At 41.7% G+C, this 18,935-nt stretch overlaps 2 protein-coding genes across 5 annotated transcripts in view; both read right to left on the bottom strand.

Moving 5' to 3' along the window:
- Nucleotides 1-1,437: 1,437 nt before the first annotated feature.
- On the bottom strand, nt 1,438-9,913 carry samd1a (sterile alpha motif domain containing 1a). Of its 2 annotated transcripts, none has more exons than XM_046041107.1 (7): nt 9,291-9,913; nt 6,438-6,786; nt 5,208-5,350; nt 5,019-5,079; nt 3,468-3,549; nt 3,090-3,204; nt 1,438-2,712 (listed from the first exon to the last, which is right to left on the bottom strand). In XM_046041107.1, the coding sequence occupies exons 1-7, from the start codon at nt 9,651-9,653 to the stop codon at nt 2,566-2,568; spliced, it is 1,260 nt and encodes a 419-aa protein (XP_045897063.1). In that variant the 5' UTR covers nt 9,654-9,913; the 3' UTR covers nt 1,438-2,565. The 2 variants fall into 2 exon arrangements, with proteins under 2 accessions (XP_045897063.1, XP_045897070.1); XM_046041114.1 differs by having other exon boundaries at nt 5,208-5,347; nt 9,291-9,909.
- Nucleotides 9,914-11,017: 1,104 nt separating this feature from the next.
- The window catches only part of LOC123958086 (cAMP-dependent protein kinase catalytic subunit alpha), a 17,748-nt gene continuing 9,830 nt past the window's right edge, over nt 11,018-18,935 (bottom strand). For 2 of the 3 annotated variants that reach the window (XM_046031306.1, XM_046031296.1), the window contains exons 4-10: nt 17,759-17,857; nt 17,577-17,659; nt 17,259-17,385; nt 17,064-17,159; nt 16,771-16,893; nt 14,959-15,123; nt 11,018-13,975 (exon numbers count right to left, since the gene is read on the bottom strand). In XM_046031306.1, the coding sequence (XP_045887262.1) occupies nt 13,850-13,975; nt 14,959-15,123; nt 16,771-16,893; nt 17,064-17,159; nt 17,259-17,385; nt 17,577-17,659; nt 17,759-17,857 (819 nt within the window). In that variant the 3' untranslated portion in view covers nt 11,018-13,849. Of the gene's footprint in view, nt 13,976-14,958; nt 15,124-16,770; nt 16,894-17,063; nt 17,160-17,258; nt 17,386-17,576; nt 17,660-17,758; nt 17,858-18,523; nt 18,725-18,935 lie in introns of those variants that run through there. The other variant, XM_046031287.1, reaches the window with a different exon arrangement.

Raw genomic sequence — 18,935 nt, 5'->3', positions numbered from 1 at the left:
GTGTGTGTGTGTGTGTGTGTGTGTGCGCGCAATCGTCTTGCTCACAGCTGGGCTCCTGGATGGGCTTCACAGTGATGACCCAGTGTGTTCCTGTGGCTTTCTTCACTCTTGTGGCCTTCATCCAGATGACTGTCTGGGCTAAAGGAAAACACCGCGGCTACTTAAAGGAGTTCAGAGATTATCCGACCCTGCGCTCCTCCATACTCCCCTTCATCCTGTAGAAGCTTGGCAGAGAAAACAGCAGTTGCGACACAGATCCACCTCATTACTGATGGAGATCCTTCTGAAGCAGCTTCTCCATCCACTGGATGTCAGAAAGTGTATGCTGAGGTTAATATTCCAGATGGATTTTGGTCATATGGACTCCGTGTGACATTTTCTTACATGTCACTCCATAATGAGGAGTGGCGGTTACAGTTAGTGTTGGACTGGTGAATACAGGACTATTTTAGGCAACAACAAAATACGCCTTCAGAGTTAAATGCAGCAAAGTCTTAATTTAATGTTGTATGTGATCTTGAAGAAGCAAGAGGATGAAACATTGTTTTGCGACTTTGGTAAGTTGTTACATGTTTGATTGAGAGTGCTGTTTGATTTTTAACAAATCACATTATGTTCATAGCTTTGGCAAGTGAAGTTTCCCACAGAGCTGGGAAACCAAGAGGCTAATCTGCATTGTCAAACTAGTGTGCAGCCTGGAGCTGACAAGTGTGTGGCCTCATGCAGTATTCTACTAATCAGACTGATCCAAATGACCTTTACACTTTGGTAGAGTTAGTGCTATCTGGATTAGAAATTGTATGCTGTTTTCCCGCCATGGGTGAGGGAAAATCTTTTCTTTTTGTCTGTACATGGGTCTAGTGTATTTCTGGTGTAGGAAAAATAATCGATAGAAAAACACTGCTAACAGCATGCACAGACACGTCCTAAAAAAATGTACTTCTTGCTTACACATGATGATGATATAGTGCAAAGTGTTCAATTGAAGCGAAAGCAAAAAGACCAAGTTTCAGTCATCAAACCTCGTCAGTGTATTATGTATCTACTATAAACTTTCTGTGCATTGTCAGCGTTGTGCAGATATTTTCCCACGCTATTCTTTTGTACTAATCTGAAGAGTCGTGCAGATACACGGACTGAAACTCATGGTGGACAAGGAATATATTCTCTTCTATTCCATTTTCACCGAATGTGCATCGCTGCATCCACTGAACCTTCAGATTAAATGAGGAACTGATTTTATTTTTTAAATGTCCTGCTGTAATTTTTGTTACAGTGTTGAGCAGGGATTTTATCTGAAGTGGAAAGTTTGTTTACAATATTTGATATTTGACTTGTCCTCACACCCTTGCAGGGGGACGCTGAACCATTCAAACAATTGTTTTCAGGCAAATGATTGATAAAACCAGTGTAATGAACTATCACAAAACAAGTGGCTGAACAAAGAAACACAATCTTTATTTGGGACTCTGGAATAAGAGTTAATGTTACAGATAAAAGGGGGGGAGGATATACATTTGAGACGTAGACTACATCATATGGAATGTCACAATTCAAGAGGCTGACTTAGACACTGGACACATTATAAACAGATGATAACACAAAATATTGCATTTGATCAAGAGATCTGCTCTGTAAACAGGCACTGAGCAGCTGTATTAGATTTAAAACAATATAATATATTTAGTATTACAATAACATTTCTCCACATTTATTACTTTATCCTTATGTATGAAATCTAATTCCATTAGGCTGCAAATTTCCTGGTCACATCTATCTGCAATTGTTCCCCAAAATGCAACTGTATTAAGTTGGACCACAGTCAGATCTAAATTTAAAAAAAAAACCAATATAGTGCCTTGCAAGCAGGTAGTAGGCTGTCATTATTGGTTACAGAGACACTGAAGCCATAATCCATCAGCAGCAGCTATTGGTGGCATGACAAGTCAGGAATCAGACTCTGGTGACATTTGATGCACATATGTAGACTTCCCCAGCACTTCCATGACATTTAATTCAACTCATCATACTGTGTTTAGCCACGTGTCTCACTAATGGTTTCTGGACTAACAGAAGGTACTGTAATAGATACAGCAAGGATGCAGGGAGACATTTTACAGCCACAGTGAGCTAACATTTTCTTGTGGACCCAAAACACTTTGCTCACAGCACTATGACACATAGGTGGTCCACTTCGTGCATCGCTCCATCCCCTTCAATGGCTGCATTACCTATCTTTTACTCTTGCAGAAAGGTCATTACTCCCACACTTTAAAATGTACTCTGAACGTAGCAGTCTGTTCCCTTGACAATGCAAGCGAAGGGCCACATGGGTGAAATGAAAACCATTTGAAAACCAAAGACCATAATGAGAGGTAGGATGACTGTCTTTCAGTTTCTGGTCATTCTCACAGTGAAAGAATTCCACCGCAGCCTCCCCCCACCCCCACTCACCCTTAACATATTCTGTATATGAAGGTGGGTGGCAGAATCCAGGAGGGAGAGGGCACTGCATGCATGTTTGGGTCAATGCAGCATTGTCTGTCTGTCATGTGAATCGCCACTTCAGAGGTCTTCGTATTCAAGGAAGTGGGTCCTCTGCAGCACCTTTACGTGGCGCTCGTAGATTTTGAGGGCCGGGCCCAGTCGAATAGACAAACCAGTCAACACGTCACTGCGCTGCATAAGGAGAAGGGACTTCCCATCAATTTCCTGTTGAGGAGAGAGAAGATATTTTGCTCAGTTAGTGTCACTCATAAATCTCTGAAGGGATGTTCTGAATGCCTTATATCTTTTAATGTAACTAATGTTATGTAATTTCTAAATGGCCACCAGATCACACTGTGTAGTAACTTTGTATTTCAAGAGAGAAGTTTGGGATTTTTCCTAGTCACCTCAAGACAGCCAGTTTTCTTTTCTGGAAGCTTTTAACCACGCAGCTTCATGTACACAAATTAATTGATACTGGTCACACTATGCACTGTTTTGGACCGTGCAACACACTTTATATTAACTCTCTTCAAATGCACTGTGTGGTTTTCAGTGTACATGTAGCGCCCTCTGTGGCAGTTTTGTGGTGGTGCACTGACCTGTGTACGAAACGCCGCAGCCTGCTCTGGAAAGCCTGCAGCTGAGAAGTAGCTGGCCACGTCCGCCACAGTCCACTGCAACAAGTTCTGGCTCATCTTCTCCTTCTTCACAGAGCTGGAGGAAGATCAGGTGAAAAAGAGTCAGAGACATAGACCCCCTCTTCTTCAGCAGGTAATGTCTCACTTTGTTGTTGTCTTTTCAAGCCTCTAAGTGACCTTTTGTGCGGTTAGTTGTTGTTTAAAACATGCGTTTGTACCTCAGAAACATGTGGATTACATACAAGTCAAGAGCAGTGTATTCAAACATTGTGAGAGGGGCATCATCTTAGGAATTTGAAAATGCATTTCTAGTGGAGAATATAATGACAGGATACTCACATTTCATCATCTTTACCACCATTCAGAAGACTATCTTCAGCTGCAGTGAAGGAGGATATATCTATCTTATTCTTCAATGTACCTGTGAACAATGGAAATAAAATTATTACAAATGTTCTACAAATCTTTCTACAATGAAACATTGATTTAATAGATATCATGACATGCTCTGAGAGAAATCTTGACTGGATGTTGTCTGCAACAATTTCTTCACTGATCATTAAAACACATTGCAGAGTTGATTTCACTGGTTTCTATTAAAGCAACTGTTTGACAAAATGTAAGAGAAACACCTCAGTATTCTTCCTTGTCCTAAAAAGCAAGAACACAACACTGCCAAAAACATCAACATTTTCTTGGAATCAAAATAATCTGCACTTGTTAATTTCACATCAAAAGCCATCATGCCTCTTATTTCTTGCCATATCAACATGAAATATGCAACGAACGGCTAACAGAATGTCTACTTTTTGGCCTCAAATAATTTATGACTGAAAACTGAACTGAGATATTCCAACTGTGGTATTATGCATGAAATGGGCAATTAAAGTGGAGCTCAGTTCATGACTCATGACTATGGGAGCAAAGAGAAGAGTTCATATGAGAACCATGGCTCAAACTTTTTCCAATTCTGCATTGATGTGCAAAAATAAAAATCAATAAAAGTGTAGTTAACAATACATTTTCTGGAGGTCTAAATGTGCAGCTTCATATCCTTGACATTCAGTTGTATGAAGCTGAACAAAGCAGCAGAGCTGTGATGAAATGAAAGTGATGCTTTTTCCATGGTAGTTGTATGCCACACTGAGCTCTCTGCTGTCACGGTACAGTATGTTTTTCCATTAGAGTTTGTTCATGGTTCAGTACAGTGAGGGCACAGTAAACGAGTGTTGATACAGCACCCTTATTATACAGTACCAGGCCACTTTCACAGGATGCTGGCAGGAATGTCTTCATGCATGTGACACATGACAGGGACAAAGCCCCCCTTTAAAGATGGGCACTGCCCCTTTTATCCAAACTATATCCAGGCCCAGCACGACTACAGTATACAGTGGCATGGTAGTTGTGGTAAAAACATTTTAGTATAATTTATTTTCGTAATGCCACATTAGTTATTTGCTTGGAGGTCTTTTGGCAATGTCTCACGAAGGAGGGAAAATCTACAATCACTTCTCTTGCATTAAAAAGCAAGAAAGTCACATTTCAGAGTTTCAACAAAGAAACAAACTCACAAAAAAAACAAATTATGGTCAAGCTAGAGAAACCTCAACCAGGAAATAAACCCTGTGACTCTGAAGTGGTGGAAGGGAACATTACCCCAACTAAATTTTCATCAAGAAAATCAAAAACAGAAAACAATGTTGTCTTGCTTGCAAAGACATGCATATCATAAAATATGAACAAGACCTTGTTAACATGTATGTGTCTTTTTAGTAACTATTATCCAAAATGAGAGAGTAGTCTAGTGATGCATTAATTTTCTGCAAAACAGGTGCAGGCTACGCAGCAGCTTTAAATACAAAAATTATGAAACACTGTGTTACTCACAGTTGTCAGATGGCAAAGACAGTGTCTGTGGTCTTCCATCAGATACATTCTTGGTCTCATCCTGTTGGCCAAACAAAACAGCACAAAACAACTGAAACATGAAAATGTCAGGTGTGAGTCAGAGACATCAAAGTAGTATGAGACATATAGATGGTGGTGTTTGACATGAAATGATTACATGCCAATTACCAGCCCTGCTGCATAGTCTGGTACCAACTGGTCAAACGAAAGGCCATTATCCTGCGCCTTGGCTCCATCTTCTTTCTTCACGTTATTCTTTAAAGCACCGGGGCTGGTAGTTGCAGAGTGGATTGCTGACTTTGTGGCTGCTGCTAACACAGAGTGAACCATTTACATTACATGCTGATTTGATCCATACTGTCACACCTGACATTATACTCAAACCAAATTGAAACCAATGCAGCTGAAAGTTATTTAGTTAATAACTGGTACAAACAAGATGGATGGATGACACGAAGACCTCGCTAAGCCTTTGTCTGTAACTGTGTCTAGCTTACATTAAAGAGGTGGTATTATGCTTTTTGGCTTTTTCCCTCTCCTTTATTGAGTTATATACCTTTTTTGTGCATGTAATAGGTTTGCAAAGTGAAAAAGCCCAAAGTCCAGCCCAAAGGGAGTTCCTATCTCCCACAGAAAACTCTGCTCTGAACTGCTTGAAAACAGTTTGTAGTCCACCCCTTTCCCTTTCATCCCTGTGACATCACAGGGATGAACGCTAAATGCGCCTCATATAATGCTGGCCAACGCTGCTACTCCGACACGCCCTCAAAAAGACCAGTGGAAAAACACTGAGCTGCAGCACACACCTACTCTCCCTTCCAAACACTAGCTACCCTCCAGTCAATGGACATAAAGTTGTTACTGTGATGTAGAGACAGAGCTTAGTTAAATCTTTATGGATAAAAGATACACTTGTTACAGATTAATAACTCACTACTCTGAAACTCTTGCTCCAGTCCATATTGCCAAGCTGGTCGGCAACATGTAGCCTATAGCTGAATCGAAGCTGTTTACCAGCTTCTCACTGACCCACCATTCTCTTGCTTCTGATTGGCTAGTAGTCCTTAACTAGGAACTGGCATGTGCAACTCCCACCAAAGATCATTTAGAGACAAGATGTATCACTCCATAGCTAAAACGAAGCCTTCAACACAGAAATTAAACCATGTAAACCTGTTCTGGTACAACCTCTAAATAGGATTTTGAACTTGAAAATGAGCATAATACCACCACTTTAACTAAGGCATTTCTGCTGTCAGCAACCATGTCACCTATCCAGCTCCAATTCCTATTTAACTTCCAATGCAAAACCAAGAATAAAGCTTGCACATGAAACAATATTCGAGTGCCCCATAATGCCGGCTGTGCATATTAGACTGTGTCTAGCAGCGTGAATACCTTTGTCTCTCTGCATTCCTGGGTGCTGGCGCTCTGCTGGGCAGACAGCAGAATGATAGGCCCAGTCATTGTGTGCGAGGGCCCTGGGGCTGGAGGGGGGCAAGGAGCTGGGCCTCTCACCAGCCTTCTGGAAAGAGACACAGTCCAGACCCGAGCCAGGGCCACAGCCGGGGCCAGGCCGAGTGCCAGAGGGAGAGCAGGGTGCAGAGACAGCTCGCACAGAGGCACAGTGCGCGGCCCCATCTTCATATGTGCGCCCAGGAGACGGCCTGTCCTGCCCATCCCTGCTCTCATCAGCCCCCTCTTCATCTGGATTACTGTCCGTGTCCATTGCCATAGAGGTGTCAGCCTGCAAAACACAAGCATCACATAGTGCATGCTGTACATTTAAAATCTATGGTGGGTGTAAGATTAAACATACATCAAGTATGCACTCATATTTGCCTAGATCAATGGGGACAAAAAGCTTGAGTGGATAAGAAACATTTAATTCAGTGGAAGAAAGGCCACTATCAACAATTAAGTTCATTATTTAGACAACAATTTAAAAAGCTGGTAAACCCTGCAAGATTACAAGGGATTGCTTTCATGATTGAGTAGCCGACTAATTGTATGCCGAGCATGTCACATGAAAACACGCTCATAGAGATGTCGCAATTTGACCGCTGTGGTGGTAAATTATTGCCTTTGGATGCCTTCGTCCCATTCCGCGGCGCAGTGCTCACTCCGCAGACAGACTGTGAGCCCTTCCACCACAAACGTGTTTCCGCGCTGTTAAACACTTGAATCCAGTGTTATCTGATTGCATAAATAGTTTTAACATACGCACTCATTGGTTTTTGTCGACGGCGCCTTGAGTAAAACATTTGATCGTGTGCGACTGCGTGTCCAAGACCCAGCAGTCGAGCACAAGAGCGCACTAAAGCCCGCCCCGCTCCTGTGAAGAGAGCCGCTTGTATGGTATTCACCCATCGCACTGCATTTCACATAACTTTCACCGAGACACGGTCACAAAAACACCCCCGAGGGTCTCAATCCAGCATGATTTTCATCTCGGCTCACATAAAACAGCCGATGTGCTCGGTGCGTGCCGGTCTTTAGAGGCCTTATTGATTGATAACTCCAACACACGGGAGCATAGAAAGGGCCGGTGGGAGGCGTTTTTGGTTATTCCTCAAATTTCCTTCAAAGTGCGCATGGAGTTGGGAGCCGCGGTAAAGACCTCGCCATTGTGTCTGAGGTATTTAACGGAGCGCGTCCCGGGGCCGAGACACGGCAAAGCAGACCAGAGATAAAAGAAAAACGAGCTTTAACTCGACGGACAGATCAACGCAGCAGCCCGATCAGAGCGAGCACCAGCCGCCTCGATCACCAGCCTACTTTGACTTTGCACCGGGTCAACGATGTACAGTAGAAGCGAGCGAACAGAAAGAGTAACGCAAATGACTCCGTTACCGGACACGTCACTGTCTCCATTTGACACCCGTATTCAGGTAAAACCTGGAAAACAAGCACCGGGAAGCGTTACGTTCAAAGTCACCAAACGTATTCGTTTTTGTAGCAACACACACGCCTTTCAGAGTCAATTTGATCTCAGCTTAACCCAAATCGGATAGGCGTCCGCCAGCTAGCGGCGGACGAACAGTTTGCTGTCGCTTTACGTTAGTTCAGGTCTCACAGTGTTACCGGCTCCTACATATATCCTTAAAGTGCAGAGATGTGGCTCGTCTATAATACTGTCAACAAATAGTTACCAGACACAGATAAGTGATGCCATTGCTGTACAGGACAAGAGAGGCCATAACAGCAGCCGACACCGGGCTTGGCAGCGTGTCCGACAATGGATCTAGGGGTTCGACTTTATGCACTGCGTCGGCAATCGTCCATCACACGAAAAATAGGCGCAGTTTGCATACATTAACTGAATATATCTTTATTATGAGTACTTTGGCACCGATAATATTCGATTAGGCTGCTGTTATACGGGACAAAACATAGTGATGGGCATAGCTTAAAGTGCAGACGGAAAGGGAGAAATCTCGTCATGGGCAGACAAAACATGCGGTCTGGACGTGGCTCTAGCGACATTTGTTTTTTTGCCTGAGACGGTTGTCCTCGTTTTTCTAAGAAAGAAACAATCAACAACCCAACAATGTCCCAACGTCTCCCATCAGGCTCCTACATCCGCGGTGTTTCAGACTTTTTTTCCCCTTCACCCACTCCCACATTTAAAAGTCAGTGATAATGAAAGCGTGAATTTCCAGCCCCGGCTTTTCAAAATAAAAACCTCACTGTCGAGCGCGTATTTTAGCGCTATTATTTTGAAAGCAAATTTGTTCAACTTCCTGGCTACGTCTACGCACTCTTGCTAGCTTGGCAGAGCCCCCCCCTCCCCTTCGCTCAACGCCGAGTTTGGGGCTTGAAAAGCGCTTTCTGCTGCTGATAATGGTGGCTCGGGTTGTGGCGGACGGACAGGACGGTGCAACTTTTCCTGTCTTTTGTTTGTGCGTCTACACCGCCCGGTTAAAGTGCTTTTAAACCGGCGCCGTGTAAAATTTGCCATACTCTGACAACACGCGCACCTTCGGCTGTTTTTTTTTTTTCTCGTCTCCACCTCTGTAGCGCTCGAGCGAGGTCCAACCGCCGCTCCCCGTCTGCGGCAGTTTTGGGTGCACTTGCAAAATCACTCCCCTCACCACTCCCCATGTACACACCAAAATACGTGTTTTTGCGCAAACCACACACTATCCCCGTGCCTTTGCTTTTATCTCCACCTGTTAATTTGGTAAGATGTGATATGACAATGAGATGTGAGCTCGTTAAACGTGCCTCCTCGCATCACCCCCAACATACCTCCAAATCCTCCTCGTCCTGGTCAACAGGACCGAAAGCGCTGTCCCCGTTGCTCAAGTCAGAATGACTGGCTTCTTCCACCGCGCTCCTTCTCGCAGCCGTCGTTAACGTTACATCGTCTTTTTTTCTGCTTCTCCGCTGAACCTTTGCGGCGTTTCGGTATGAAATAGAGCCCTTGTAGTTAACTTTCAGCACGGTTTGTTCCTGAATCAGTTTGTCCAGTTCTGCGCAGGTTCGGTCGGGCTCGGACCCGTGTCGCCTCCGGACCATTCGACAAATCCTCTCCAAGTCCGGCCGGGCTTTTCGCGACCGCAGCGAGTCGATAGTGTCCAGGATCCACTCGCGGTACTTGGATTCAGACATCTTTTTTTTGCTCGGTTGCTTCGCTTTCTTTTGCCTTTTTTTCTCACCTTAGTGCGTCAACCTTGTACGTTACACACACGGTGTTTTTCGTGAGCCGCGGTCCGAGCCCAACTGAGAAGCGGAAACCTCGATGTACGCCTCCTGCGTTTGCGTGTGCGCTTAAGGTGGACCGACAGAGTTGCAGCGAAAAGTTTAACTCGAGAGGGGTTTTAAGGTGGAATTTGCAGTCCTGGACGGGAACGTGCGCGCGCACTCGTGCCCATGTACGATGGGTGAAAAAGGTGGCCTTCTATTTCAAGAGCTAGAAAGTGTGATACCAACAACTATTAAGGTTCAGCCTTTGATGAAGTAAATGACACATCACATGTGGTCCGTTCACTTTCACTTAGCTTCATAAGCTCAAACAAGCAGAGACATATCTGGGAAATGTGGGCCACGTGAGGTGCCCTTTAAGATCAAACTATGAAAGAAATGAGACAATATTGTAGATTGTCTACTTCAGTAAGTAGATTCATAATTAAATCAACAGTCTACATAGAATAAAAAATAGCATAGCCTACTGCTTTATTGAATTCATTAAAAAAAAATTCACAATCATCCTTTTCCAGTTAACAAAAAAGTAATCCTACCAAAATACAAAACACAGAATTGGAACCTGCTGTCTTCCAAATAAATGTAGCCTACTTTTAATACATGGTCTAACACTATATAGTTATTCTGTAGGAAAACCATAGTTTTCTGATGCTATGGGTTGATTAGCTCTGTAGCATTTGTAAATATGTAATGTAATGTAATGTATGTAATGTGTCATTATTGTCCAGTTATCAACTGGATAATTTACTTTATAAGTGTTCTTTTTTTTTTTTTTTTTTTTTTTTTAGATGGCTTTATTCATTGAGGTCTTTTACTTTATCTTTAATTACCTTCCAACCATCTGGATGGCCCTCTAGGCCCTTCACATGCAAGTTCTGCAGATGGATACAATCCTAAAAACGAGTGCACTGAGGATGGGAATCCATTTGGAGAGGGTTGTTGAAAGCTGGCTGGTAATTGATCTCGTACTGTGACAGGATGAACACAACACTGCATTATTCAATTGCACCTGCCAGCCTCTTAAAAACTTCACAGTAACAGACAGGATAGTGAAAATACAGCATCTGCTCTCACCTACCAACAAGTACGTTCCTCTGATCCAGCCATGAGAGTAGCGTGAAGATGCGAATACCTCCCTTGAGATTTGCAGGTCATAAAAAAAAATAAAATAACCCCCATTGTATTAAAAAAAAATGTTTCAATGTGACATACCTAAGCTAAGTGTGACACTGTGCAGGACGAAGAGAGAGCTTACATATAACCCAGACATATTAGTCTTAACAAGTAAAAGTTTATTGGAATGATACATTTTGCAAAATATTACTTTATGTATATTTTTTTAACATACTCATTGTGTTCTAAGGGTATCTGTCAAGTTCTCCAGAGGGTAAGATAGTTAAGACTGTCAAAGGCAAGGATATACAGTATTGTTTCCCAAAAGGTACAATAGACTACACAATCACTGTACCCAGGTCATGAGGAAAAGATTAATGTTCTGTTTTTGCTTTTTTGCTTTTTTTGAAAATACAATTAGAAAATATGAACGCAAAACATCTCAGATGTAAAAAGTGTTATGTTTGAATGAAGAGTGCGTGGAAACTTGATGAAAATAGAAGGCAAACACAGGAGAAAAACTCAAAATTAGCACAGAGCAGTTGATACTGTTTAACTGATAGAAGAGAATTAAAGACAGTTTTATATGGGAAACAAAAATACATTTTTTAAAAAGCATTGTGATGGCTTCAGTGTCTGAAATAGATCAAGTGCCTTTGCCTTCTACCCACCACCTCTCATTTAGTCATGTCAGAACATAAAGACCAAATGTGTCACATGCTCTCTTCAAAGCATTACATCGTGTTTTAAAAGTTTCAAATAATTAGCACAAATCAAATAGGAGATTTCAAAGGGGGCGGCATGTGCTTCACTATTTGCAAAAGGCCGGGCAAGTTGGTTGGTGATCCACTGCATTGTTCAATGTGATGCTAACAAATCAAAAAAGGTTAAACAGCGATGAGACTGTCGGCTGCGGAAACAAAGATTTCTCAAACATGTCTCAGGTCCAGGAGATGTCTTGCCTTTGGGTTGCTTTACCACATGCAAGAAAAACCAAGCTCACCAGAGAAACATGTATTATACAAAACACACATCATGTTTCCAAACAGCATTGAAACATTTCCATCAGACAATCCAAGACATTCAAAAAGGTATCCTGCGTTTGATCTCAATTACATAAAGAGACTGCCAAAATAATTACTCAAGCCTAGTGAAATCATTTAAGAGTCAGAAAACATTCTCAACAATGTCATGTTACAAGACTTTATGACAAAGAGATTGATGCACATCAAACAATTCACAGAAGCGTTTCAGTGAGATGGGCAAAGTCTAGCACCTAGGGCCTATGGAGGGCAGGGTGGTGAAAATGAATATCCTTCACCAAACCAAAACAATGTGTTCAGTCAACAAACCAGCAGACTTGGTCTGCGATTGTCTTGCATCCACAGAAATAAACTTGGAAAAAAGGGGACAGCTTTAGGATAGCTTCCTTAGTTTAATTTGTTACATAGAAAGCTGGAAAACGGAAACAAAAACACTCCAATCTCAACAGTCCCATAAATTTGGTTGGACTTTGGTTGGGGGGTGGGGGGGTGGGGGGGGGCACAATTACCAAGGTGAAAAGCACAAGTTCAGTGACAATCAGCGAACTGTTGCCCTACAACTGAATAATGAACAAAGCCCAGAAGAACTTTCTGACACGTGTAACTGGGTCTTGTTCCATCTTCAAAATAGCGCAGCCAAGAGTCCAATTTAATAGTTAAGCATGTTGTCCACAATCTCACCACAAATAAAGAATAACGCTCTGCAATCTTTCCTTAAAACTGATATTGTACAAAAATAACATGCACATTTTGCTACTTTTTTTGCGTATTAAAATCCACCACCATCAGAGTTAAATACAGAAAACTTTACAATGTTATCAGTTTTGCAATTTGGCAGAATTTATATTTGTTTATTTCTGAAATCATAATTCAGTTTCACGTCTATGAGACAAAGTGGAAAAAATGGTGTGTGTTCGTGTGTACACACTATGAATTAAATAAACAACAGTCAGGAGTGTGACCACAATGTTAGTTGCTGCTAAATCACAGCTTTTTAAACCCACCCTTGAGCACTAACTAACACACAAGCACAGATATTGACATAAAAAAGGACAAAATGATCACCAATAGGATTCTTAAAATGCTCTAATAAATTCAGCTAAGAGAAAGACAGACTTAAATGCAGAGCTCATGTTTACCATTTCTCAGGGAGTAAGACCTAGATGAAGTTTACTTTGATAAATCCTTTTCACTCTGATCAAAGAAGTCACCACTGCTTCAGCTGCAAGCAGCGAGTGCATCATCTACCCAATAACCATGCCACATTGAGCAGACAAAGGCAGGTGCAGAGAGTTTTCAAGCTTTAAACCAAACGGGCACAAGGGCTGATGCCACCATGGCCAAAGCTCTGCACCAATGCTTTCGACACACTTTTCCAACCAGTTGGCATTATGATAGGCACATCTGTTGGACTTGGTATTGCTTGGACAGTTTCTGGATGGAGAGATATGGGGTGGGGGGGTGGACCAGGGTAACAAGATACAACAATCCCTCTTTGAGAAGCTTTTAGAGGACCCGTTCAAAAAGGAGCCTAGCAGATTCAGTACCTTTACAAAAATACTAAAACAAAACAAAAAAAAACAATGCCTCAACCTGCAAAGACTGAAAACATGTCATTACACCATCAGAAAGATACAAGTACAGCTGGACAGCCACAACCTATGCCTGTTCTCCTCGAGCCCCTGCCACAAACACAAGAGGGATAAATAAAATGAATAGGTAACATTGACAAACAATCAGAAAAGGCAACACTGCTGGTTCTGTTGGATCTTTCTCCACTCTGCCTACCTTTCCATTGGGGGGGGGGAGGGGGGGGGGGGGGGGGGTTACATTGTTGTCGTCATTACAAATAAGCAAGTTAGCAGTCCACCCTAGCGCTTCCTTCCTTCTGACCCCCTTTTACTTTTCTAAATCCCTGTCTCTCTGTCCGCTACTCGTGGTTGGAATCTAGAACTCAGCAAACTCCTTTCCACACTTCTCTGTGAAGGAGACTCTGATTTCTTCTTCCTCGTAGTCATCAAAGTTGCTTGTGTCACCAGGGCCTTTGCACTTAGGAATGAAGGGTGCTTCCACCTGGAAAACACAGGACACCTCAAATCATCAAAAAGATGCTGTGTAGTAGTGTAGTATTATAAAAGAGCACCAAACCTATAGCAAGGACCATAAACTACCAGATGACATTGGAATAGGCCCCAGGAGATAAAGAGACAATTAAAAACAGATTGATATGCACTTATAGTTGTACATAGTAACTTAAAATGAATTATTAAATTACACACGATCATTAATATCAATGTGCGAGCACGGTAACACCCAACCCTTGGCTAGCTTCCTCTCCCCATTCTTCAAAAAGGACATGTGAGTGACAGATGCTGTTATAAGAACAGCGTAAGTTTGATCTTTTAAGGAACAACGTGTAATGTGTATGTAGCGAGTGTGTGGGTGAGCAAAAGCGAGAGAGCGAGCAGCAGAGAGTGACGGTGAAACTTAGCGGAGTAGAGGAAAGGATGGTGACCACGAAGGAGCTTAAAGCAAATTAGGGACGCAAACTAGTTCTTTTAAGCTAATGAGAAGTTTCATTTGGATTTTAATGTGCAACTGAAATGCTTGGTTATTAACCAGAAATCCTGTATAGAAAAAAGATGCATTGATAATCGTTTTATAATCACATCGTAGCCCTCTGAATTGTAATCAAATCGTGAGGTGCCTAGAGATTCCCACCCCTTATTTATTCATTTATGTATTTATTTAAATAAATGTCGTACAACTGCTGTAATCCTACTTAACCCACCAGCTTTGTTAACAAACAACTGGAGGGAAAACACATGTTTTATGTGTTTTCGACCTTTTTCCATTAGCCTCCAATGTATGTGTAGAGGAAGTGCAGATGGTGTGAAATTACCCGTAACTGCAGATATAGACTAAAGACACTTCCACTGACCAAAGTCCCATTACAGAAATTTTCTTTTGTTTCTTTCCTTCTGCCCTTTCAATTTCTAATAGGGATGTGGGCTCTATTTGCGCACATTGAGATTATATGAAGGCGGGCCTCTCACCTTCCTCTGGTAGATGGCAATCCAATCAGTGGTGGCAAACCACTTGTGGCCCTTGATATCATTGACTCCATTCCTGAGGTTGCCAAAGCGCTTGGTCAGGTCCACCTGCAGCAAATTTCTCAACAGGTCCTTCAGGTCCGAGCTGAAGTGGGAGGGAAAGCGAACCTGCAAACAGTAAAAGCAGTGTCAGTGTGTGTTCTCAAACCCAATGTGTTATACCTCATGCTATGGTTTTGAAATAGACGGCAAGACTCTTAATTACAGCTGTACATTAAGCCTATGAGAGGTACAGTCTAAAATGACTTTGCGCCCACTAATGTTGAATTTGGATGTGCTTTGCCTGGCTGTGCCACATCTGCCTTTTTGCACAATTCAACTTCCTGTAACCACTCTGGTGCACAATTAATTTTTTGTCCACAGGATCACTTACCACAGGAAGGTTTTGGTTTTCTCACACCTTTGAGTTAAAACCATGAACTAAAACCTTCATTAGGCAAATGCCAACCTAACATTTCCTATGATGCCATGTTAAAAGTCACTGAGAGCACTTGTTGACGACCGATGACGGAAAACACTATATACCACTCCCTGTAGCCATATGATGAATGACCTGCTACAATGAACTATTTGAATGACATTGGTGTGTGTGCCTAATACATAATAAACTGGCAATCTGTGACTATATGCTGTTGTACATGTGCTGTGAGATGACCAGGGCACATGCTATAAGTCAGCAGTTATTTCTATGCCATTAACCCCCCAAGACAAACAGGTAATTTGTCAATAAAAAGATTCTAATTCAAATTTATTAAACTTCACCTGAAACTAATGCATTATGAATGAAATGCCAGCATTTGAACCAACATTAAAATTAACAACTTCATCTGAAACAGAACCTTATTGCACAAAGTTGTGTATTCCTACTTTTATAACAATGTCAGGAAAAGCTAAACAATGTTAAGCACAGGATTTGTTAAGAAAAAGTGATGCATATTTATGTTTTATTAGGAGAAATAAAATGCACGTACAATTTCACCAAAGAGGCAGAGGAGTGGATGAGTGAAGAGCGGTACATTAGTTTTTCCCTCTATAGTGGTGATGCAATGATGCCATGGGTAAGAGGCAAATTAAGGTCAGTCAATTAGACACATTACTAGTCTATAGATGGCGTCATTTAAAGGTTTAAAGGCATTTGAGAATGTTATTTGCAACAACGAAAAAAACTGCTGTTTCTTAGGAAGAATCCACTCAATACAGAAAGCAAAAGTTCCAACTACCCCTCTAACTTTTTACCTTTTAGCTGGAAATATTTCACAAAGCCACCAAAATCCTCTTTATATAATTAAGATTGATGTAATGAGACAATATAATCAGTGTTAAACTGTTTTCACACCCGAGGAGAAAAAGCACCTCTCTAATAAAGGAAGGAATCTCTGTGTCTGTCTGTATTTGGATTATGTCAGGAACCGTTCATCCAATTGACTTCAAATGTGGTGGGTGTGTTGCTGCGAACCCAGGGGAATGTAGTATCAGGTTTGGTGCAACTTGGACACGCGACACGTTCAAAAGTAATAAATATATTAGAGAATCAGAATCGTCAGGGAACGGCACAGTGGAGCTGCTTGTGCGGGTGGAGCTTAAGCTGCTCCGCTCTGCAGCAGCGAAAGCAGGGTACGCTCTAGGGTGCAGGGCTCATACGGTTTGCTCCGATGTGGTAGTGAATTGTTGAAACTGAGTTATCGTCATCACGCATTGATAGTGATTGTGTGTGTTGTGTTGGGACAATAAAACTACTTAGAAAAATAAACTCACCTTCCCTGATACAATCTTCTCGTAAATCTGAATAGGCTGGTCTGCAAAGAAGGGGGGGTAACCAGCAGCCATCTCATATATCAGCACTCCCAGAGCCCACCAGTCCACTGCTTTATTGTAACCCTGGAAAACACAAAGGAAATAAAAGGGCAGTCAGTTGTGTCAATATTGAGTACTGACAATAGACACTAAGCTGCAAAGTGTACCACAGACCTAAAGTTGATGTCTGGCAACAATGAAATGTTTTTCCTAAATGAAGTCCCACAGTGAGCTGAGAAGTCCCCTTCCTTTACCTTACTGAGGATGATCTCTGGTGCCAAATACTCTGGGGTCCCGCAAAGCGTCCAGGTTCGGCCCTTCACCCTTTTCGCAAATCCAAAATCTGTTACCTGGGGAACAGACAAAGAGCACAGCTCTGAGCATTTACCAGTCACTGCGAGAGATCATAGAGCAATCAGACGTAATTGTTGTTGACCTGAAATCCTTGCCTGTATGTAACCTTGCTGGTCGATGAGCAGGTTCTCCGGCTTAAGATCTCGGTAGATGAGATCCAGCGAGTGAAGGTATTCAAAGGTCAGTACAATCTGGGCTGCGTAGAAGCGGGCGTGTGGTTCACTGCACAACAGATCAGGCACAATATTTACAGTCAACTAGGGGCACATGGAAATATTGAGGAGTTAACTAAAACTTCAGAGGACAGACAGTGTTGTTTGCTGTACAGATTATAAATCCCCTTGAGGCACATTTGCGATTTGTAATATTAGGCTATAATAAATAAAATTGACTTAACTTAAAATTCAAATTACCTGAATCTACCGATTCTCCTTAAGTGTGAGAACATTTCGCCCCCGGGTACATACTCCATTATCATATACAGATTACTGTTGTCCTGTAGAGAGATGAGCAAAGTCTTAATTTGATGTGAAAAACACATTAAAATTAGACAAACATGCTTAGAAGACAAATAAATGAACATTTTACTGCATACCTTAAAAGAGTGCTCCAGTCGCACCAGAAAGGGAAAGCTCACAGCTTGCAGGATACGTTTCTCGTTCAGCGTGTGTTCTATCTGCTTCAGCTTGACTACCTAGAAGGATCAGGCAGGATGCATATTCAGGCAAAACAGGTTCAAAAAAACAAGATCAGTATTTGATTCAATAGTCATGTGTTATTCTTATGTTTAAGTACAACCAAAGTATTTAAACACACTCATCTAAATCAGACATTATCTGGAACATCAACATGTTTTAAAGCTCGTAACTCTTTTAGTGACAATAAAGGGGAGAGCAACTTCATGGCACTGTAGGACATTTTAACTTTTACAACCAAGAGATCTTTATGCCATTTTAAGATTGAGTCACCATCCGAAGATGCACTTATAGTGCTACAAAAAAAGAAAAAAATGGATCCTGTCACAATCACTTCTCCTGTCTCCATGGCTCTACTAGCTAGGAAGACGTCATAGATTAGAGATAACTGTAACATTACACTGGTGATGACTTACAATTTGTAAGATTAGAAGGTTAAATAAATGTAAATGTACAGTTTTCAAAAAAATAAAATAAATCACCACTGTAGTCAACTTTAGGTTGTATAATTTATATTTAAAATTTAAATAGAAAAGTGCCTGACTGTTCATGCAATTTCTACAAAAGAGACATCATCATCACCATGTCAGAAATACAAGCAGGAGGGCCCAAGTCGAGCACTCACATTAATGTAGTATTTCTTTTCATGCCTAAAAGTGCAGTACCTTCTGTTTGTCGAGTATTTTCATGGCAAAATGCTGGCCCGACTCTTTGTGTTTCACCAGCATGACTCGACCAAACGAACCAGTGCCTAAGGTCTTCAAACGCTCAAAGTGGTCCAATGCTGCAGTTTGCTGAGGGGTAGAAGAGGGTGTATGAGGAAAGGGTATAGAACAATTTATCAGCAACATGGCATGAAAAGCTCTTGATTTAGTTTAAAATTCTCTCTAAATAAAATGTACTCCAATTAAGTTTATTTAAATAGCACAAATTCGTCACAGAAGGTCTCTCAGTGCACCTTTTATATATTGCAGGTCTCAAATATTACTGTCATGTCAATAACAAGTGGGAATTTTGTTGTTACATGTTGTCATTTTGTACAAAACAAAAAAAATGTATCTCACATTAGTCCAGCAG

The sequence above is a fragment of the Micropterus dolomieu genome, linkage group LG02, assembly GCF_021292245.1.
Source record: "Micropterus dolomieu isolate WLL.071019.BEF.003 ecotype Adirondacks linkage group LG02, ASM2129224v1, whole genome shotgun sequence".
Classification (NCBI taxonomy): domain Eukaryota; kingdom Metazoa; phylum Chordata; class Actinopteri; order Centrarchiformes; family Centrarchidae; genus Micropterus; species Micropterus dolomieu.
Note: the sequence above shows the minus strand (reverse complement) of the source record. Positions and strands in the feature narration are given on the sequence as shown.